Here is a 22,890-nt window from a genome sequence, read left to right on the forward strand (position 1 = left end):
CGGAGAAGAGGGAGAAGCTTCCGGGAGTCAGAAAGAGCATGGCAAACACCTGGAAATCATAATGAGCCCAGCGCATTTGCAGAACAGCAGGGGGAACGCTTTCATAAACTGGTTACAGGCTCCCACAGACCTGAAATAGGACAATATCTTCCCCCACAAAAACCCTGTGATTTTCAGCTGCGCAGGAAAAAAAGGCAAGATACAGAGTCAAAAAGAATTTGAGCTTTAGGAAGAAGGTTCTTACAGAAACAGCACAAGAAAGTGCGGGTGGACCAAGGGCCCTTTAAGTGTGCAAATAAAAGTGATGTCAGTTTTTGTTACTGCATCGAACTGATCATGGGAATCAGACTCCCATGGGCCAAAAGCTTCCTCAACGTTTGGTTAGAGGCATCCCCGGAACAAGCCACCTCCTCAGTTGCTAGACCGGTTCCACAGTTTTGAGGTTGGTTCTGAACCTCGAATCTCCCTGCAGCCCAGGGTACTGGCCACACATCAGCACCAGCAGGCAGCGGCTCAGGAGCTGAGAACAAACAGCACCTTCTAGAACCAGGGAGGGAAGCTGGGAAGGGGGCCATAACCACTAGGTGTGGGGCTCTACTGGACCCTGGTCCAAAAGCCACACTCGTGGCACGTGGACCCCCACACCCGAGTGACTTCCGGGCACCTGACACCTGACTGGTGGCTGAGATTCTGGCCTCCATCCCGGTGCCGCCTACCCGGCCTCACCCCTACCACCAGCAACAGCGGGTACGCGCTCAGAGAACACGGGCTAGTTACCATCACAGGTTCTTCTTCATGGAAGAACATCCACATCGGCCTGGCAAACATGTGACCTGGAAAGACAGCACCACTCCGGGGAGGGAGGGTGCGGGCAAGGAGGCGGGAAACCGAGTCCGAGCAGAACCCCTGTTTTCTGACCTCGCCCCGGCTGGGAGTGCTGAGTCTGGGTGAGAAGGGCAGCGGTGCCCTCTGGGTGACAGCGGGCTGCCACCGGGGAGGCCCGGGGTGGGGGCGCTCACCTGGGTTTGGGAAGGCCTGAAGGCAGAGTCAAAGCTGTTCTGCAGGGAGTCGAGGAAGGGCTGGACCTTGTAGAGGCCGTGCGTGGTCTGGCTGGAGCGGAAGGCCACCACGTGGAAGTACTTGAGAATCTTCTCGAAGCGGGCCTGGCTCATGACCAGGGCGAGGCTCCGGTTGCTGTAGAAGCCGCCGCTCCAGATGCTCAGGACCGACTCGCAGTGGGAAATGCTGGTGGAGATCATGTAGCCCAGGAACGCCTTCATCTCCGGCAGCGTCACCTCGGCCCAGGAGCCGTCGCTGCCGAAGCGCTCCTGGAACTTCTTGGCGTACATGTTTGTCTGCACCACCATGTTCTTGAGCACATTATCCGGGACGAAGAGCTGGAAGAAGTCCATGGCGCTGGCGCCGGGCGGCATCTTTCGGGTGGGACCTGAAACAGAGGCGGCCGGGGTTGGGGGTGGCCGGCGGGGCACGCGGCCGGGCGGGGGCGCACCGTCCCCTGCGCGCCGGGGACCCCACACTCCCCCGCACCGCACACCCCGCACCCCCGCCCCGCGTTCTCGCCCAGCCCGAAAGGGACGCAACCAGCAGGCGGAAGGACACCAAGGGAAGGACATCGCGCTCTGCCCAGGGGAGGTAACTTCACTCTCTGGAGGTGACTTCGCTACGGATGCCGGCACCGCTCCGGGCCTGAAATGCCCACGCAGACGAGACTGCTCTCCTTCTGCCCTCCAACTGCACGCCTGGCAACTTGAAACGTATTGCTCAATCTGAAGGGGCTCCTTTGGATAACTTAGCCAAAATACAAAACCTCACAGCTCTTGGCTAATGCGGGGACAGCGGTTGGAAATACACACATGCACCCTGAAGAGATAGGCTTTCACTCTGGACAACAGGATGGAGGTTCCTCAAAAAGTTGGAAATAGAGCCACCCTATGCCCCAGCAATCACACTACCGGGTATTTACCCTAAAGATACAGATGTAGTGATCCGAAGGGGCACGTGCACCTGAATGTTTACAGCAGCAAAGTCCACAATAGCCAAACTATGGAAAGAACCTAGAAGCCCATCCACAGATGAATGGATAAAGAAGATGTGGTATATACATACAATGGAATATTATGCAACCATCAAAAGAAACGAAATCTTGCCATTTGCAATGACGCGGATGGAACTAGAGGGTATTATGCTGAGTGAAATAAGTCAATCAGATAAAGAGAATGATCATATGATCTCTCTGATATGAGGAATTTAAGGGGGGGGGGTTGTCCTGGGGGGAAGGAAGGGACAAATGAAACAAAAGGGGACTGGGGAGGAAGACAAACCATAAGAGACTCTTAATCTCAGGAAACAAACTGAGGGTTGCTAGAGGGTGGGGGGGGGGGGAGGAGTGGCTGGGGGATGGACACTGGGGAGGGTATGTGCTACGGTGAGTGCTGTGAAATGTGTAAGACTAATTGATTCACAGACCTGTACCCCTGGGGCAAATAATACATTATATGTTAATTTAAAAAAAGAGAGAGAGATGGCTTTCAATTCCATATAGTGACTTAAGCCAGGCTAACAATGTGGAGGGATTTCTAAGAGACAAGCTTTTTCTTTTCTTTTTTTTAAAATCCTTTTTACATAATCTCTATGTCCAACTTGGGGCTCAAACTCATGACCTGGGAGCCAGGGATCCATACTCTACCGACTAAGCCAGCCAGATAACCCTGCAGGAGATGGGCTTTGCAATTTCTAATAAAAGTTATGCACGCTCTTCAGAATTTTTACCATCCCCCCTTTCTCCACTAGTGGTATAGGCAGTTTCTGAAACACAAGTTTTTCCCAGCAAAATAAGACAATGACAAGGCAGTCCAGGTTTTTAGGTTAGATAGATTCAGGAGCCAAAACCCTGAATTTACTTGTAGCTAAGTGCACAGTCTTAGATAAATGCCTCCAAGTGCCCCACGTGGAAAATGGAATGCCTGCTTTTTGCAAGGCTGCTGTGGAAACTTGGAAACCTTTCCTGAGGCATCAGCCACAGAAATCCTGTGACTTGGGCTGAGGGCTTTCAAATGCTCTAACTGCCCTCATTTTATAGAAGAAGAAACAGAGGCCCAGACAGCCAAGCAGCCACCATATTCACGGCCAGTCACCAGCCATTTTTTGGGAAGGGCATCAGGCCGTCTAACTGCCCTTGGCCACAAGCTGCAGTGACACTGAGGCCAGCAGCCAGTGGGGCCCTGGGTAGCAGGAACAGCCTGCTTCCCCACACCCACTCTTAGTGGAAATCATTGTGTTTCAGCGAAGACTTACAGCCTCCAGTGGGTGAAGCCATAAATTATTCAGGGGTAGCTCTCAAAGAGGAGGAAAACCAGCATTTTAATTGCTCCATCATGCTGAGTAAGCAGAATGAAACCTTCCCTTCCAAAAGTTAACTTTAAAGTAATTGTGCCTCCCAGGCAATTTCCAAGTGAGTTCTCACAGCAAACTCTGCCCTGGCCAACTGCTTCAGGAAGCAACTGGGAAGTAGCCGGCACCCTCTTATCTGTTTGGTTTGGATTTCCGAGTCCTCTACTGTCCCCCTCTGCTCTTGTGATGCTTCCTATTTGAGGAGTGTTGGCACAGGCCAGTCACCAGGAAGAAAGGAGGGAGGACAGGAGGGAGGGGAGGGAGGGAGGAAATGCCATTCAGATTCGATCCATATCACTACCTTTGTTAATATGACCATTGAAGAATATGGCCCTGGGGGTGGGCAACATCCCCAGCCAAGCTAAGCCGGTCTTATGTTTGATTCATTTATAGGAGCTTTTCCAGATTCTACCCAGATGAGCCTCGCAACGTCCTCGTCCTGGTGGATCACCATCCCCTTCTGCAGGTGACGAACTAGAAGTTCTGAAGTATAGGGACACTTCCCCAGGTCACTCACTTCTAAGCGCCTTCCAGTGAACGTGACCTTCATCCCACCTGGCCCAGAGCCAGTCCAAGAGCATCTGCTGCCGGGGTAATTATTTCAAAGTGTCCCTTCTGCTCTCACGAGTGGACAAGGAGGCATGTGGCTGATCTGTGCACAGCATGTACACACACACACACACACACACACACACACACAAACACACACGACTTAAGCCAGATGTGTGGTCTGCGAAGCCCACCAGCTCCCTCCACCTCTGCCGGGCACAGCTTTCCCTGCGGGGGATGGAGGGTTACAGCGCACAGCCAGAAGGAACTCTGAAGGGAAAGGGAGAACTGCATTGACAAAAATGCGAAGGCAACGTGGGACTGGGCACATGGATCGGGGCATGGCTGGTAAGGGAGGGCCCAGAGGAGGAAGAGCAGGTGTGTGTGTGTGCCCTTGGGGTCTGGGCTGGGGTACAGGGCTCTGCAGGTCGATGGTGCCGATGCTGCACTGCCACATACAAGCTCGTATCATCGTCTCCCTCCTCTCTCCCTCTCCGCTCCCCTCCCCACCCCATAATGTCAGCCCTCGAGGCCCCATCACCATTGCCCATCTGGTTCCCTCGGCCTACCAGGGATCACGTGCTCCCTCAATCCCAGGATGCTGCAGCAGGCCCACAGAGCCAGGGTAGCATCAAGAATGGCTCAGCGATGGGCTGCCCGGGTGCGCAGTCTGTTGCGCTTCCAACTCTTGGTTTCCCCTGAAGTCATGATCTCCAAGCAGTGGGGTCCAGCTCGGTGTCGGGTGCCGTGCTCAGAGGGCAGTCTGCTGGAGATTCTCTCTCTCCCTCTGCCCTTCCCTTCTCCCACCCCCCTCTTTCTAAAATAAATAAATAAATCTTAAAAAAAAAAAAAAAAAAAGGAAGGAAGGAAGAATGGTTCACTAATGCTCAGATCCCCCAAGAGACTCCTCCCACCACCCCAAGCTAGAAGCCAACCCCTCTTTCCAGGGGTGACTACAAGAACAAGTGTCTTGTTCACAGAGGGGACTGTAAGGCAAGGGCAGCCATCAGAACCGCTTACCCAGTGAACACCTGAGGGTCATACTGATCCTGGGGACAGAAAGGAGTAAGACACGGTGTTTTCTCCCCGGGCATTCTCAGTGTAATGACAGGCGCAGGCAGCAGTGATGTCAGACAGGGGGGTGGGGGTGCCCACAAGAGGAACCTGAGTCCAGATGCTGGGGAGGTGAGGTCTCAGAAGCTCCCCAGAAGGACCGCAGAGATGGCTATGGACACGAAGGGGCACAGGGCTGGGAGGCCCCCCACAGAGCACGCAGGGCTGTGAGCGCCACAGGCCGTGCTCATGCTTTAGGATGAATCCCTGCTGCATGCGGTATGTGGGGAGGGCCTAGCCTGTTCCTGAAGCCAGTGAGCTCGGGCAGGGACCTCACTGAGGGGTGACCACAGCGGCTCCCTCTTCTGGTCCGTACCTCTGTAGCCCGCACCGTGCTCCACTTCCCTGTACGTGTGCTGGGTGGGGGTAACGGACTATAAGTGACCCAGGGTCCTGCAGGTGACCCGAGCCCTAGGGCCAGGGCCTCCACCAGCCAGCGGCCCTCACCGGCGTATCCTTTCCATTTGCACCAGGACATGAGTGAGGCTGGTATCTTAAACCCGAGTCCGAACTGAAACTCCAGATCCCTTGTCCTCTCCCTTTCTTCTCCTGACCAGCTCCCTCTGGTTACTTCAGGCAGAAACCTGATCCACCGTGGATTCCTCCCCCGATACCCCCACCCCCACATCCAGCCCATGGGCACATCCGGCCACCCCCAGGGGCCACCATCTCTGGGCTAGAAGACAAAAACAGCCTCCCCCAAATGATTCCTAGCAACGAGAAAAAATTTTTAAGGAACATAAACCAGATCACAACACTCCCCTGCTTCATTAAAACTCTCCTGTGACTTAAAACACATGAGGCCCTGCCTCCCAGGCCACTCTCCAAGGCCAGGCAAGCAGGTGCGCAGGCCTGCCCAGGGGCAGGCCCCACCCTGGCGAGCACCTTCCACCCCAGAGCCCACGTCCACGCGGACCCATCTGCCAGATGCAAGCCCTCCTGGAGCTCCAGCTTCCTTAGGTGGTGAAGCTCACCCAACCACAAGCAGACACCACTGCTGGTCCTGTCAATCTCCATCCCAAGTAGGCCTCCCTCCTTGCATATGTCATGGTCTAGGGCTGTTTTATTAGGGACTTAGACACTTGTCTGGGTCTGCCTCCATTCTCCGGTCCTAAGACCCAGCTGAAGTGTGACGACCAAGGTAGGACTTTGGTACTGCTCCCAGCCCAGCTCACAGTGCGCTGGACGCACCCACTGACAAGGTGGACAGAAAGCGGGTAAGCGGGGAGGGTGAGCAGGGAGGGGGAGTGGGAAGGGTGAAAGACCCCTCTCCTAGACAAACCCCTCCCCTAGTAGATAGATAGGATAACTAACTGCTTGTTTGCTTTTCTGTAAACCGCTGGCTATTAGGTATGAAATTAGGTTAGGTTATTAATTGTGTGAATTGCTCTCTTACCTTTCTCTAGCCGCGTGGCTTATAGAAATAATAGAGACGCCATGATGACACTCCTCCCTTCCCCCAGGGTTGAATTCAATGTAACTGCTCTTTTGCCTTTCTGTAACTGCTTGGCTTTTAGGGCATGACACTTGACTCCTGTTTGAGCAAGATACCCTCTCCTAATAGCAGGGGCATGGTCATGTAGGCAGGGGGCCACATAGTCACGTAGACAGGATGTCTTTCTGCTGAGTAGTAAGGTCTAACTTCCCCTTTTTGTCTCCCCCTCCCCGCCGCTCTCTTTGCGCGCGCGGGTCCCTGGAGCCAACCCGCAAACTCCAAGTATGCCTTTTTCAAAAGTTCAAACTGTCCACCAATCCATTGCACCCCACCCAAAACTTGTTTGTACTTTCCTATAAAAGACCCTGCTTCACTCCGGTCGGTGTGCTCGGTTAGCTGGAGCTGCCGACCACCCGCCGGTACCTGCGTGACAATAAACCTCTTGCTGTTTGCATCCAGTGGCAGTGTTGGATTCTTGGGTAAGGGGATCCGCGGGTCTTTCAAGGGTAAGTGGGGAGGAAGGGCATCTTTGCTGACCCCAGTGGGAAGGATCTGGTTTCTGGGACAGCAGCCCATGTTAATGCCTGGTAAAAAGAGCAGCTAGAAACATCTGTGTGGAAGAGGAAGCCAGCAGGGCTGGGGTGGGCGAGGCTGGAAGGAGTACAATACTTTGCAGCCCGGCTCACCTTGGCTGGCTGGGCAGGGAGCCCGGACAGCCCCTGCCCCACCTGCCCACACCTGCAGACACATGAGAGGTCTGGGGAGCCAGGAAGGGGCAATGTGGTAATTCCTGGGGAGGGAGACCACCTGGGAAGTGGGAACAGCTGATCAGTGGGCAGGACGTGGGAGGGGGAGTGTCACCGACGACTTCCGGGTCCCCAGCTCAGGTGGACAGGCTCTGGGTATTGTTTTGTTCAACTTCCTGCCTTTCTGAACTGGTGGAAACCACTTTGGAACTCTTTCTGGTCCTCCCCCTCTGTCTACAGCTGCTGGTTATGTGACCTTGGGCAGGCCACACACCTTCTCTGCATCTTGGTTTCCTGACCCATCAAATGGGAGTAAGAAGAACCACAGAGGGAATAAAACCTCAGACACAGGCCACGGCCCATCCTGGCCAGTTCACCACGAGTCCCACTGGGAGTGAGCGAGGGTCCTGTGGGAGCAGCCTTCCCTGTGCCCACTGCACGACCACAGCCGCATGGGGCCCGGATCCCCACCATCATGCTCTCTGGAAATGAAGTGTGGCTTTCTGAAGTCCAACCTTCTGGAGACAAAATCATTCACTTTGAGAGGAGAACGGCGTTTTGCATAGACTAGCATTTTGGGGCATCAATTGTCTGCAGTGTCGTGACACAGACAAGGATCACTTAGTACTCAGAGTTAAAGGGTTAAAAAAATGAAATCATTATGTCCAGGCAAAATCAAGCAGTTATAAAAATATAGAAGAACATCCCCCATTATCACAAAAATATTCCTCTCAGTTTAGAGGTTAAAAAAAAAATTGAGATGTTACATTCTATAAAAGGGTACCATAGAGCGTGGTCAAGCCTTTGTCCTCAGTGCTGGCCGCAGCTGGGTTTTATCTTCTGCTACAAGGATCCTCATTTCTCTCCATGTCTTTCCTGCCCCGACCCCCCAGCGGCTGACGGACATGCGGAAGAACGGTCTGTATGATGGTCTATGCAGGCCCTCCACAGTCTTGGCTGCAGAAGCCAGCCACACGCCCCTCTGGAACCCCAAGCTTTCTTTCCTGGTTTAGCCTCGTGGCCCGCAGCTAAGAGACCAGTAACAAGTTTGATTTGCAGCCAGATCAAGGAAGTCTGCACACATGGGCAGGAGCCTCAGACATGGGTCCTGGCCCTGCTCCCGGCTGCCCTGAGGCTCGGCACCTCATCTGTGTGGCCTGATGGGGTCGCCCACACCTGTGTCCCTGGGCAGCTGTGAGCGGCGTCCAGTGCCCCGTCCTGTTGTGCTCTAACCCGCAATGCTTACCCAGCTACCGATGCAGGCTCAGATCATGGTCCGTCCTCTCCATGGTGCCTTTCCATGGAGCACACGGCAAGCTCCAAACTATTCTCCGGAACCCTTAGAAAACACACAGATACTCAGCTGGAGAAGCCCAGGGGCAGCACCAGCTGTGCTCCTGCTTGTGGGGCCCCTATCAGGACACAGAAGAGGACACTCTGCCTGTGGTCTTCCTCAAGGAACACAGCACTGTGGCTGTCAAGCACACCGGAAGCACAAAGAAACAGTTCCTGAATCGGACCCCTGAGCTGAACTGATAGTAGGAAACACGGGCCCCAGAACAGGGGGTGTGCGGCTCTTCCAGAAGGGGGCTCGTGTGTTGGCTGATGCAGACATGAAATCTACCGCATGACCAAATGTGACGTGACAAAGAGCTACTTGACAGAGAGAGGGTGACGTGCACCTGAGGCGGCCACGTGAAAACTGCCCAAGACAGCTCACCTTCAAAACCACTCGCCGCCCAGGACACCTGTACACATACAAGAAAGAGTCTTAACTTACATGAAATATACAATTCTATTCAAGTGCGACAGCCAAGGCAAGTACTTGATTCCTGCCACTGACCCTGTGAAGCATCTGCAGCGGGGAGGGGTGCTCTGCTGGGCAGAGGTGACCCTGACCACCCCCACATGCAGTGAGCTCACGGGCAGCAGCTGAAACAGAAAGGGTCAACTCAGAGCCACCTGCTTGGGCCCGAGGACCTTCCGTGTCCTCTCTCTCCAGAGCTGTGGCTGGTACACTACGTTCCAGGCCAAGACTCTGTTAATGAACACAGATCTGCTCCCACCTGCCTGGACAGACAGAACAAAGGACGTTTACACTCCCCCCTCACCGGATCAGTTTCAATGCAAAGTAACGAGGCAGGAAGCGTGTTAACAGAGTGTCCAGCACACACACGCCTACAGAGCAGCAGGTCTGACGTCAAAGGGGTGAATGAAGGCTAGCAGGTACAGAGCCTCACTGTGACTCCGACTCCCTTGGTGGCAGGACCCTAAAGGCCGGGTGACAACACTATTCCATGACCATCCATGAGTTTGTGAGTCCTCCATGGCTAAGTGTGCTGTAGCCTTCTTCGGTCCATGTGGCCACTGAGAATGGCTGGTCCAGGCTAAACCCCTCCACCTAGGACCTGCCTTATGCACTAGGACACTATCCCACCCCCCACCACCTTTCATCCGCACAACTACAAATCTCACTTATCCTTAGAGCTGAGCTGAAACACGGTCGAGAGAGGTGTCGGTAAGGATGACAGGTAGAGTCACCTGCAGTTGGGGTCAGGGGTTGAGAGGGACTGGCGGGAGCTGGTTCTATTCCTGGTTCATCCACTGTCTCACTAAACACTGGGAAATTGAAGTTTCTCTGGTTTTCCGTTTTGGGTTGATTAACTTGCCTCATCTCCCTTTCACGACTAATGAAACAGTAAAGACAATGATGGAAGTACCCTGAGGAATGTAAGAGACCTGTACGAACGTCTCCTGTCACACGATGTTGTAATAGTTGCTGTCCAGGAAAGTCAAGGACTCAGACTGGGCTCCAGCTCCGGAACTCATGAGCTGAGAGACTTAATCTCTCAATTGTCGTGCATGGGGACGGCCTTGACAGACCAGCACAGGCTCGGTGGCCTGAACAAGAGAAATCGATTACCCACAGTTCTGGAGAGGAAGTCCAAGATCAGGGTGTTGACAGACTTGGCGTCTGGTAGAGGCCACTCCCTGGTTCACAGAGGGCCGTCTTCTCGCTGTGTCTCCATGCAGGGGAGGGTCTGGGGAGATCTTGGGACTCTTTTCTGAGACACTTATCCTGTCATGAAACTCCCTACCCTCATGACCTAAGTGCCCCCCCGAAGGCCCACTTCCTAATACCATCACCTTGGGAATTAGGTTTGAGCACAGGAATTCGGGTGGGGGGCCTAATCATCAGTCTATAGCACCCGTTGAGCCACAGTGTCCATGTTGGTAAAGTGACACTAACATACCATGACATTCACAGCCTGGACACGGATGGAGTGGGAGGCGCCTCGCTCAGCCTCTGCTTCCCCGTGCGTGCCCAGTGACGGGAGTGAATCACATGCACACCAGCGGCCGCCAGTCCCATACCCCCAGTTTCAGTCCCACTTCTCAGAGCGGACGTACCAGATGGCTATGACAGAGCAGCAGCCATAGCAACCACAGTTTATACTTCATTCAGACACTGTGTCTCTTTTTCACAGGAAGCTGTATTTTTAAAGCCTCTGCTTGGATATAGAAAGGGCAGCAGGAGTGTGTTTCCCACCTGGGAAAAAGATGATGGGTAAGGGACATGGCGCTGAGGGGCTCCTGGGCCACCCCACCTCAAAGGCCCCATTGCGTGCACAGTGACCAGCAGGGAGGGGCCGCACAGATAATTTGCTCATTTCCTCCATGACTTCACAGCTTTTTCTTGCTCCCATCTTGCTGCCCCAAGTACACACACTGCGGCTCTTCATCCCAAACTAAACCAGGCTCATGTCCAGGTTTTATCTGGGGTGCTTCTGCTTCCTCAGCTTCCTTCCCCAATCCTACCTCCTCCCACACACTGGGCCTTAGCTGAGCCCACAGACTGAGCCTGACCCCACCTTGCCGCCAGCTCTGGCCAGTTCCACGTGGCATGGCACATGTTCCCCAGGACTACCCTAGTCCTTCCTGCAAGAAAGGCAACAGAGAGAGGGACCATGTCGCAGGCACACAGGGAGAGTGTGAACAATGAAAAGGATGGGGAGTTGTTGCCTGGGCTTTATGAGGGGTGTTCCAAATATGTACCTAACCGAACAGAAAACTCTGGTGTGCCTGACAAAAGGTCTTCTTGGCATCAAGCACTACAACGAGCAATTCCCTGACCACATTTAATTATCACAGGAGCCAACCCAAGAGGCCCTGGGACACCGGCTTTGCAGCTGTGGAAGCACGAGCTCAGGAAGGACCTGCTCAAGGTCATACAAGCTGGTGAATGAAGGAGCTGATATTCCCTTTCCCACCACCACGTGCATCCCACGCGTGTGGGCATGAAGACTCCCAGATGGCTGAGTCTCTCTAGGTTTGTGGTTCTTCTGATTTTCCGCAGGAGTGATGAAGTTCTGACCGTCAGAACGGATGTGAGGGAAGGCACAGAAGTGTCGGAAGGAGAAAGGCTTAGGGAGAGAAGACAGAAGCTGAAAACTGACTATTTAAGTATATATGGACTTGGGAATTGTTTTCTCGGCTGAAAGAAATTCTTAGAAAGAACTCTGAGCTGAGGCACATCACCACCCGCGCCCCCCAAAAAGGAGTGGGATGGGGCCCACTGGGGCCGCCAGAGCACACAGCACCGACAGTCCGGCTGCTGGAGTAGAAACAGGCAATCCGGCCTGATTCCGGAGGAAGTCAGCAGCACTTGACCATTCACGGAAAATCCCCAGGGAGAAGTAACCAGAAGGGGAGTGTGTGAGGTCCACATGGAAGGGGAGTTTGGTCCGACAGGTTCCTGCTGTGTCTTCGCCGCGGGGGGCCAAGTCTGGCCTACTGCGGGCTCCGGAGGGAGCGTGCTGAGGAGGGGAGGGAAAGGTGTTCAAAGGCTAACGATCGTTCGTATGTCAGGGTCACCAGCAGCATCCCGCCGCTCACAGAGGCCGAGAGCACTGAGGGGCTCCCGAGAAAACGTTGAGGGAGAGGGAGGGGGGAGACTGAGAGGGTCAGGACCATGACGCCTGCCCGGGGTTTGGATGCCGGGACCCTTGCAGGCAGCCCGAGGCCCGGAGAGGACCACACGGTGTGCGCGTGCGCAAGCAGACGAGGCGTGCGCATGCGTGGACCTGCAGAAGGGGCGGGGGTGTGGGGGGGACGCACGCGCCCGCATCGCTCAGTCCTCCAGACCCTGGATTTAGACTCTGTGCCTGTCTACGCAGGAGACTTAAACACAGAGTTACAGGGATGCATAGACGGGGCTGGGAATATAAATGTGCCATTTTTGTCATCCAGTCTCAGCACTGAGAAAGTACTGGGAGCCCAAGGAAGCAGACAAAAGGCCGTTGGCACCGGCCCATCGTGACCTCTGCAAAGTCTGGGCCCCAAGCCAGAGACAATGCCAGGGTCTGTGGAGAAGCCAGAAGGCTCTGCGAGGCCCCAGGGGGAAAGGGCCTGGCCTTTACCAGCCCCGAAGAGAAGGTACTGGTCACACCGCCACCTGAACCCAGCTGGTGGCATCAGAAGGGCGGCCCGGACTTCTGCTCAGGGGCTGGAGAAGCAGCTCCCGTGTGACCACGGTCAGGGTCAACGATGCACAGGAGATCAAAGACGACTGCATGGAACTGGGCCGACGGGCAGATGCTAGTGGGGACAGCTCCTCCGCCGCCGGCCCCTACCGTCCAGGGTGGCCTGGCTCCTGGGCTCCCCATGCAGGCAACTGGTTCTGCAGGATCCGCGCGGCAGGGGGATGGTACCCGACTCCCTCCCCCAGAAAAACCTGTTAGGACTAAGGTGGTGGCATCTCCCCTCCTGGCTCAGCCTAACCAGCACAGCCCACTGCGGCCTGTCACAGCCCAGCCCAGGTCTGTGGACCCCACACCTGGCTCCTCCTTTCATCAGGCCATTTGTATTTGCTGTGTGTGTGTGTGTGTGTGTCCGCGCGCGTGCGCACGCGCATGTGCTGGGGGCACCATAGGGAGGGCACTGCAGGATCACCAGGGTAGGGCAGAGGGCATGGCTTCCAGGGAGAGTGCCCATCCCCCTTTCTACTACCTTGGGCTACCCATGGCACTCTGCAGGGACAGATGGTACCAGGCCCTGTCTCAGCACAGCCGGTCCAGGAAGAACGATGGCAAGCTGGAGGGGCTTTATCCCTGCACGCTAATTATATCCCTCTAATTCACCGCACAGCCACCCACACCCTGGGAGAGGGAATGTGGAATGAGAAAACTTAAGACAAAGGGGAGCAGGGACGGAGAAAGAGATACCAGAGTGACGGAAAGAATGGAGTGCATCCGGGTAATGACTGTCCTCAGGCGAGTGAGCAAGAAGCAGCTCCGGCCTTGGTGTCCTCGTCCTAAAATGAAGGTAGGGCCGATGCCAGAGAGGGCAAGGGACAAGGGCAGAGCTGGCCTGTTAGCTAAGAATCTGTGTTCACGATACAACTCACAGAGATAAGCCAGTGGGGGAGCACTGGAGGCTGACCCCATCCCATCTGCCACCCTATAGCCTCCAGGACAGGTGGCACCGACAGCCTCACCTTCCCAGGAGGAAATAAGGACGGGAGAAGGTTGATGTCACGGTGACTGAGTGGAGGCAGTTCTGACCTCCGGGCTCCTACCATCCCCTCCTTCCTAGAGCCTTTCCTTTCTCAGGGTCACACGCCCCAAGTCCAGCTCCACAAGGGTTGTTGCGGGGTGGGTATTTATTTTTCAGTAAATACGGAAGAATGTGTATTTTGTTTAGCATACACATACACATCACTTCTGTTTTATTTGCGTTCTGCTTTATACATGGTAACTTTGTTCACTTATTCCTGGATGACAGCTCTGAGAGATCTGTACCATCACTGACCCCCTACTTATCTGATGAGGAAACCGAGTCCCAGGGTAAGGGACTTGCCTAAGCCACACAGCCAGCAAGGGGCAGAACCAGAATCCATGCCCAATGGCTCAGCCTGAGTCCATGCCTTTGACCACCACACCTCTTCCTGGAAGATTCTCCCAGTTCTGATGGCCCCCATGACACCATCCAACACATGGAGCTAACAGCTGTGGAGGTCTCTACAGAGACGAGGCAGAGAAACCAAGAACCTCCTCGCAAATTGCCCATCTGTGATCTGACTCTGCGTACTAGCTGGAAGGCACCCCCCCCCCCAGAAACAGGAGCTCATTCTACTTCTTTTCCAAAATATGCTCCATAAATGTGGGCCTCCTTTCCCCGTCTGGGCTTGCATGGGACCAGGCACTCACAGACACAGTCCAGGGTCACAGCCCAGCTCAGATCAGGAGGACCGGTGGCTGTCTCACCTGCACATGCTCTGAGGCTCAGCTCACCCATGCCATCTTCTAAACTGTGGCTGATACTTGCTAACACAAAAGCCATCCCAATCACCCTTTCTTATGGCATTGTTATGTTTTTTTTCCCCCCTAAACTTCAAAGTAGGCTGCTTCAGGGTGAGGTTCTTAAAACAATGCAAGCACCACAGAGAAAAAAACAGCCCTGGATGAGACGGAATTCCAGGCCAAGAGCAGCAGCTTTCACTTGGGCCAGTGGGGGCTGTCTCTAAATCAGTCCTGGGGGCCCCGCTTCTGGGCACTGGAAAAACCTGCTGGGACATGAATCCTAAATAATTCCAGGATGTTTAAGAAACACCTGCTTTTTGAGGATGACACAGAGGTGATAGCCACCTAGCCCCAGGCCACTGCATCAAGGAACTTAAGAGTAGAAACCCAAGTGTGTTGTGCCATGCCCAACAGATTCGTTCAAATTGGACAAAAGGCAGATTATTGCTTCTGGAAGGAAGCCTCTGAGGTACATTCTTTAATTCCACAAGGTACTGAAGTTTGAGGTGTCCAGTGTGGGGAGGGGACCCTAACCTTAGTTCAGAGGTGATGATGTGCCCATAGGGATTTATGGACTTTGACACCACATTTCTAAGGGAAGTTTTGCAGATGTGGAAACAGACACAGAGCTTGGGCCACCTGTTCAAGGTCCAAGCATGGGTACAAACCCAGGCTGCTTCCATCCCCCACATGGATGCCTTGCCATGGACACACACCACCCCAGGCAGCTCCCCACGTGCCGCTTCACGGCAGGTGCCGAAGCATGGAGGATGGGGAGGGTGATGGGGTAGGGTGGAGGGGAGAGGTGCACGCTTCCCACTGGGAGAAGCCCTACCCAGCCAGGGCACAGGCAAACAGACAGCAGGGGGGAGAACTGCCCATGAAGCCCAGGCAACTGCATTTCTAAGGTCGTAAGTCAGGAAAGAACAAGCTGGGGCACTTATGATGGAAAAAGCAGGGTCCTCGGCGGCTCAGCACTCCCCTTCCGATGGATCAGATTCCCGGCAGATTGCACTGCAACCCCGTTTAGACAGCAGTTTCGTAGCTTTTGGGTATCTCCACATCCCCTTCCCAGGCAAGGCGACCCCACGCTAAAAAGGTCAAGGCAAAGCTCATACACCTCTTCCTAATCTTCATGCATAAAGACACAAAAGCTGGAGTGACTCATCAGAAGGGGAAGCTGCACAGAGATGCAGAACACGACACTATACCGAGCAAATGCCGTCAACGTCTTCCCCACCATCAGCCCACAAATGTTCTCTTCTTGAGAAAGAGGTTCCTCCTGGAGAGTAACCCACGGAAACGCTAACAACACAGAATGCGCCCTTCAAACGAAACCCTTCAAATCAGGGTGCATGTGGGAAGGCTGGCACACTTCCATATAAACCCTAACTTCACATCTTCCTTACACAGGGATGTTCTCTGCAACGGCCCGTGAGCTAAGTGGTGATAAAGACGGAAGCTACTACCCCACTTGGTCCCGTCACACCACAGTTGCTGGACAGAAGCCAATCAGCCCACGTTGAGATGTGGGTCCCTTCCCCGGAGCCTCACTGTGGCCAAACGAGGTGTGAGCAAGGAGGTTCTGGGGCCCCGGAGCAGGTGGCTTTGTTTCTACTGCCACCTCCAGCTGGCCCAGGCTTTCTTCAGGGTGAACCCCCCACGCGCCACCCCCCGGCCCAAATTCTGCAGCACTGCCAGGATCCTGACTGAGAACTGAAGTGCCAGCGGGTCACGCCTTCACGTAGGACCCTTCCCAAGGAGTTTTCTTTTTAATAAAGGCTTCAATTTCCCAGATCGTTCCAATGGTAGACGGCAGAGTGACTACTGAATGACAGGGACTGGGGTGAAGACTGGGGGATCGCGGTCTCACTGAGTATCAGCCATGGCACTTCCCCTACACACGCCCTCTCACCCCCCTGGGAATGAATAAACTGTGGGCTGTGCACACCTCTTCAGAAGCGATGTCAGCCCCTGATTCAGAGACGGCAAACGGATTCTGGCTCTTGCGTCAACATGAGTAGGCAGTACCCGTCTGCATACACGTTAAGGAGGACGGCGAGGTCTATGGCCAGGGGCAGGGTGGCTCTGGGACAGACGAGCCATGACCACTGAGGCTGGAGGTGACCAGGGAGCTGGGGCCACGCGTCCGCCACGCATAGTGGGGAAGGACAACACAAGACAACACTCTCCCCCAAATGTTCACACATATGGCAGACACCAGCCCCAGTATGATCTTGAGCTCACAGAAACATACTGCTCATGCAAGTATAAGAACTCCTAACATTTCATTCCTTCACTCATTTATTCATTTAGAGAGAGAGAGAGCACGTGGACATGCGCTCAAGCATGCGGGAAGGGCAGGAGGACAGGGAGAGAATCCGCCAGCAGACTTCCCGTGGAGTGTGAAGCCTGACGTGGGGCACCGTTCCCAGACCCTGAGATCATGACCTGAGCCAAAATCAAAGAGTCACACAGGCAGGGTACCTGGGTGGCTCAGTGGGTTAAGCCTCTGCCTTCAGCTGGGGACATGATTGATCTCAGGGTCTCTGCTCAGCAGGGAGCCTGCTTCCTCCTCTCTCTCTCTGCCTGCCTCTCTGCCTGCTTGTGATCTCTCTCTCTCTGTGTCAAATAAATAAAATCTTAAAAAAAAAAAAAAAAGAATCATACAGGCACCTCAAAGGCACAAAATTTTTAAGGAGAAATGAGCCTTTCCAAAGCATTCCCAAGCTTGGATGTTATTCTAAGAGAATATTCAAGGATGTACATGTGTTTTACAAAGGAAAAACAGTCCAGATAAACTAAATGTCACCAAATAGGGAACATTCGTGATATGCAATTCTCTAGACATTAAAAAGGAATGTTCTTGAGGACTATTTAAGTGCATAAGAAAACTGTCACTAGACCATTTTTAAAAAGATTAGAAACCAGTACAAATGGTATTGTCCAAACTTAAAAAAGGGTCTGTAAACTCTAAATGATGGAAAAGATTTCAGTCAAGCATTTCCATGATATCACCTCAGAGTGGTAAGATTATAAGTCATTTCCATTTTTTTCTTTATGCTTCTCTGAATATGATTTCTGGTAACAAATGATATCATTCAATGTATGGCCTTTAGAAGCAGAAAAAGACAGCAGGGGAGATCCTGATGTCCTTCTAACTTCCCTTTCAACATCAAGGGTGGTTTCATTTGCAAGACTAGAAAGAGGGCCTCAGAGATTTCTAGAACCCTCCCTGATATCCTGTGTGCCGTGGCCTCGCTGCCTCAGACTCACTCCATTCCTTACACAGGAGGTCACAACAGTCCATGAGAAGCAGGAGGGACCTCCGGTCCCAGGTCACCTTTCCAGAGCCTACAGACCCAGCTCCGTGCCTGGAGTGTCCCCTGCCTGACACCCCCCGCCCCCATGCTGAGGGGGCTGCAGTGGATTCTCTCCAGACAATTCCAAAGGCTTCCAGCCCCCCTTTCTACTTTGGGATTTCCTCCTTCCCCTACCTACATTTCTAAGAAGGCCTGAGAGCAGACAGACAAAAACACCCCAAACTTATGGAGACTGAAAACAGCAGAGACCTCAGGGGATGAATTTTTAATGAGACTACAAAAAAAAAAAAAAAATCAAAGACTCCCAAAAATGTTAACATAGCAAACACTTGTTTTGTGCCGGTTATAAATATTCCTCTTTGTGGCTGGGGTATTGTTTGTCAAGACTCTGGGAAGGAAAGGCAGCTGTTTGCAGCTGCTGGCAAAATGCAAGGAGAGGCTTGCCTGGAGGGGTGTGGGGCTAAGCCCGCAGAAGGGAGGAGGGTACAGCTCGAGCTCAGTGCCACAGAGACAGGGAAGCTCCTCCCATACTCTGTGCCAACTGTCAGTTGGTCCTAAAGGCAGAGAGCAGGTGGGCCGGCTGAAATTTCCTCCCTGGATGCTGGGGATGAACCAAGGAAGATAAACCCCCCCTTCCTCATCCCTTACGTGTGAGATACATAGATGGCCAGGCAGACTTGGAGTTTTCAAAGACACAAGCTCATCTGAGCTTTCTCTCATTCTCTCTTAGAGGATAGAAGAACCTCACAAAGATTAAAAAAAATATCCAGGAGGACGTGGGCAGAGCGTAGGAAGGAGCGTCTCCCTTCCCTCCCCAAACGTGTACCTGTTTGGTACACGTTTGGAAGTGCTGCGGGCACTTCTGTATCACGGGTTTCAGTTGTGTGAACCCTGCCATTCTCCCACGACAGCTGGTGGCCGACGCTAGCAGCAAGAGCCTGGCTGTGCATCTGGCCGCTGGTGAGCCATGCGGCCCGGAGACTCGGGCTACCTGCCCGGCAGAGCAGCGGGGAGGGCTAAGGGAGAGAGGACACATTGGAGCACGCTCAGGCGCGACGGACACTCCTCCTGCCGCTGTCCTTATTATTCTGTTGTCAGGCACAGCCCCCTGGTTTGACATGAACCGGCAGAGCAGAGCGTGCGCAGAGCGCTGGGAGCCATCCAACACCGGGGCGCGCAGGTTCCTTCCTTTCTATGCAGTCACCTTTCCAAAGGGATGCTTCAGGGAAGAGCGGCTGGCTTTGTGTCGCTTTCCTAGCTCACTTCACTAAGGAGAGAATTCCAACTGGCCAGGAGGGGCTGCTTCCCGTCTCCCACCTTCTCTTCCCGTCTTCCCATCTGCCACCCTGGAGGGATCCCAAGTGTCTCTGCGGAGCCCCAGCCTCCTGGCCTCTGCTCGCCTTACCTCCTCCTTCCACATTCTGGGGTTCCTCCAGAGCGCTCCAGAATGACGGCAGAACACAGAGGGACCATTCACACCACTGACGAATGGGCCAACAGAGGCTGCCCCGGTTTTCCCCCCGGTAGCCCCTGTCTGGTATGAAGCTGCCCCCAGGGCTGGCACGGTCCTCATTTAATATGTTCCCGTGACCATGACTCAGAGGTCGCATGCCAACCCCGAGGGTCACTGTGAATGCACAGCGCAGGGCCAGGACCTGATACAGTGCCTGCCCCATGCTGTGCAAGTAGGTGCCGGCGGTGTGTGCGGACCCCAGTGGGGGGCGGAGTGGAGCGGGGGAGCAGCAGATGGACACAGGAAGGTGCCAGCCTGGTGTCCCCATGGAGGAGCAGCCCGATGCTGGACACAGGGCTACTTCCCAGGTGGGCAGAATGAAGGGGTTGGACTAAGGCCATCTAACGGTCTTTCTGGCTCTTTAAAACACACAGCTGTTATCCCCAGTCAGGAAACAACCTTAAATTCATGTCTGTGGCCACTGCCATAGAAGGGCCTAAAGCTGTCTTGCTCACAGGACGGTGGGAGGGGGACAACGGTGGCATCTGCGCACTTCTTGGGAACGCCGTGCCTTGCGTGTCCTAAGTGCTCAGTTAATAGCAGCTACGATGAGCAGCAGGTAGGAAGGCGAGCCCTCACTGGAGGAAATCTCATTCCTTCTAAGTGAGGTGAAGAGCGGCCCTGCCTCTGGTGGGAGAGGGAAAGCCCCTTCCTAACTCCGAGTGCGGTCACCCCACCGTGGGACAGAACCCTACATGCATGGGTGCAAGGTTCTGGGTTTGATGCAGCAAATTCCCTGAGGAAATGGTGGCAATGGTGCCTTATCCCCAAGCATGCAGGGGACAGAAGTCCCACAGATGACTCGGTCTTGATCCCGATGCCATGCGGCCCTGGGGCTGCAGAATCAGAGAGGGGAGCGGGGACTGCCATGGGCACAAAGAAGAAATGGCATTGCAAAGGCAGGCTGATGCCCCTGGCGACCGCCCGGCTGGGATGATAATGGGGCCAGCAACACCGTGAACAGGACCTGGTTCCTGGCCATGGAAGGGCCTTTCGGAGACAGCTCTGCCTGAGAACCGAGCACTCGACCAGAGAGCCTGGCCGGGCACGAAGCTGAGACACAGCAAAATCTCCAGAATGCTCTGTGCGAGGGGCACGGGGGCGGCAGTCAGGCGGCTCTGCCTCATCTGTAAAGTGGGGGAGCAGACAGCACCCGCCTCTAAGAGCGATCCTGAAGACGAAATGAAATGCTGCAGGTGCGGCGGACCACGGGCCTGGTACGCCACGACCACGGAAGGACAGAATCTGAAGCTGACTCTGCTGAGTGCGGAGCCTGACGGGGCTCAGTCTCACAACCCTCAGATCGTGACCTGAACCGAAGTCACCAGTCGGACGCTTAACCGACGGAGCCACCCAGGTGCTCCGCACCTCCCACTTCTGATGACGATTTAAGTTCCCACACAGGACATGGCCTTCCCTCTGCTCCCACCTTCCACGGCCTCTCTGCAGAGACAGGATCTGACACAGCACCAAGGAATCCCATCAACTCCTTTACGGGGATTATAATAAAAGGGGTCATCAAGTGGTTCTTTCATTAGTAGGATCTGCTGTCAAGCTCATGCTGAGTGCAAAGGAGGGAAAGTGCCCTTCACAGCTCGCCCTCCACGGCCATACCTGCCATTCCTTCTCCCTCCGCAGACACAAACCTCCCAGCCACCTGCCGCGGAGTGGCCAGCTCACATGTGCTCACCCACATGCACTCATGTGTTCTCTAGCGTCCTGGAAGGCACAGCACTCGGGGTACATCTGGGAGCTGGTGGCGCTGGGTTAAATCCCGTCTACGTGTGATTCCTCACATGAAGGGGCTGCTTCTCTCTTCACCTCCATTTGAACCTCTTACCTGCTCCTTTTCTGCTCTATATAAACCTCGCAGGGACAAATGTCCCCATAAAAGCTCTTCCTGAGCTGCCACACAGCCCGAGCACAGAGGCTTCCCCTGCAGCTGGATGCCGGCCGGACCCAGAGCTCCGTGCAGATGAGGAGCCTCTCACAGGCCCGCATTCCCAGGCCTTTTCTGTAGCTCGGCAGGTCGGGCTGACTTTAGCCTCCTTTATGGTTAAAGACACCAGTAAGAATCAACCCAAGACAGCTGTTGTCCAGGTTCCTCGGGTGACATACACAAGATGGGAAGGATGCAACTGCCAAGCCAGTTGGGGGGTCCTTTTCCTGGCCCATAAAGCTACCCCAGAAGGGGCAGGACCTGGAAGGGACTCCTGTGCTGCCTCACCGCCAGCCACAGTCCTCGCTCTGTGACCTCCGCCCCTCACCCCAGCTCCAGCCGCCCTCTGGGCTGACCACCTACATGTCCACCCCTGGGGATCGCCTCACAGGTGACCCACTCAACCCTCGCTGCTCCTGCTCTCCCTGCCAGTGGCCAGCACCACATCCCAACCGTCCCCTCCCTGGAACCTCTTCTCAACCCTCCCGCCCCCCCAACCCACTCCCCAGTCCCAGAACAACTGCTCCCGCCAAGATCCCTGGCACCTTCCCAGGAGAGGCTCCCAAGTGCCCTCAGTCAGTCTCTCCAGCTCCACCATCATTAGTGCCAGGCTTCACGTGGGACAGCGTGACCATCATGATGCCACAGCCCTCCTAGAAATGCCCCTCAGCCCCACTCTGCCTACAACAGAGAGGCTGCCTCCCTCTGGAAGGCTCTGCAGGTCTGCTTTGCTCTTCCACGCGGGGTTTCTACCTTCGCTCTCTGCACCTGCCATTCTGGCGGGGGCGGCCACACGAGCGGCTCCTGTTCACTGACCTGCCGGGCAAGTCAGGCCTCCTGCCCTCAGTCAGAGCGGTCAGCATGCCCGGTTCCACATAATCCTACTGTCCCTCATCCTGCGGCCCAGCCAGCCCCTCACTGCTCCGTCTGCATTCCGATCCTCTCCTGCGATCATTGAAACAGCTAGCAGAGGAGGTCAAAGGCACAAACTTCCAGTTACAAAAGAAATAAGTTTTGGGGCGGTATTGCAGGGCAGGGTGACTGTAGTTAGTAACACTGTATTACATACCGCAAAGTTGCTAAGACGGTGGATATTAACAGTTCTCGGGCCAAAAAAAAAAAAATACTGTAACTATGTATGGCGGATGTCAACTACTTACACTGATCATTTCACTGTATATGCAAATATCAGAGCATTATCTTGTATTCCTGAAACTAATCTTACACGCCAGCAATACCTGAATTTTAAAAAGCCAGCAGTTCCTTAGCATCTCCAAATAAGAGCCAGTGCTAAGCCCTGATACATGTCAGCTCATTTAGTCTCCATCCTACACTTTAAGAAGTTACTGTCCCCGTTTTAGAGATGCAAGGAACTCAAGCAGGAGACTTGGTGACTTGTCAAAGTGGCTGGATCTGAGCCTTGAAAGTCTGGCCCCCGTACACTTAACCACAGTGACCCATTTCCTGTTCATCAGTGGCCACGCTTGGCTGGTCCTGCTGGGCAAGGGGCACATGCTACTCAGGATGCAGACCCAGGAGCCTCTGTCCCAGGGCAGACGG

The 22,890-nt window shown here is 54.3% G+C and overlaps 1 protein-coding gene across 1 annotated transcript in view; it reads right to left on the reverse strand.

The window, feature by feature from the left end:
- PGBD5 (piggyBac transposable element derived 5) overlaps nucleotides 1–22,890 on the reverse strand; it is a 92,782-nt gene that overhangs the window by 29,928 nt on the left and 39,964 nt on the right. Inside the window, exon 2 of the mRNA XM_059170537.1 lies at nucleotides 1,020–1,447. Coding sequence (XP_059026520.1) covers nucleotides 1,020–1,447 — 428 coding nt within the window. The remainder of the gene's footprint in view (nucleotides 1–1,019; nucleotides 1,448–22,890) is intronic.

This window comes from Mustela lutreola, chromosome 4, assembly GCF_030435805.1.
Source record: "Mustela lutreola isolate mMusLut2 chromosome 4, mMusLut2.pri, whole genome shotgun sequence".
Classification (NCBI taxonomy): Eukaryota; Metazoa; Chordata; class Mammalia; order Carnivora; family Mustelidae; genus Mustela; species Mustela lutreola.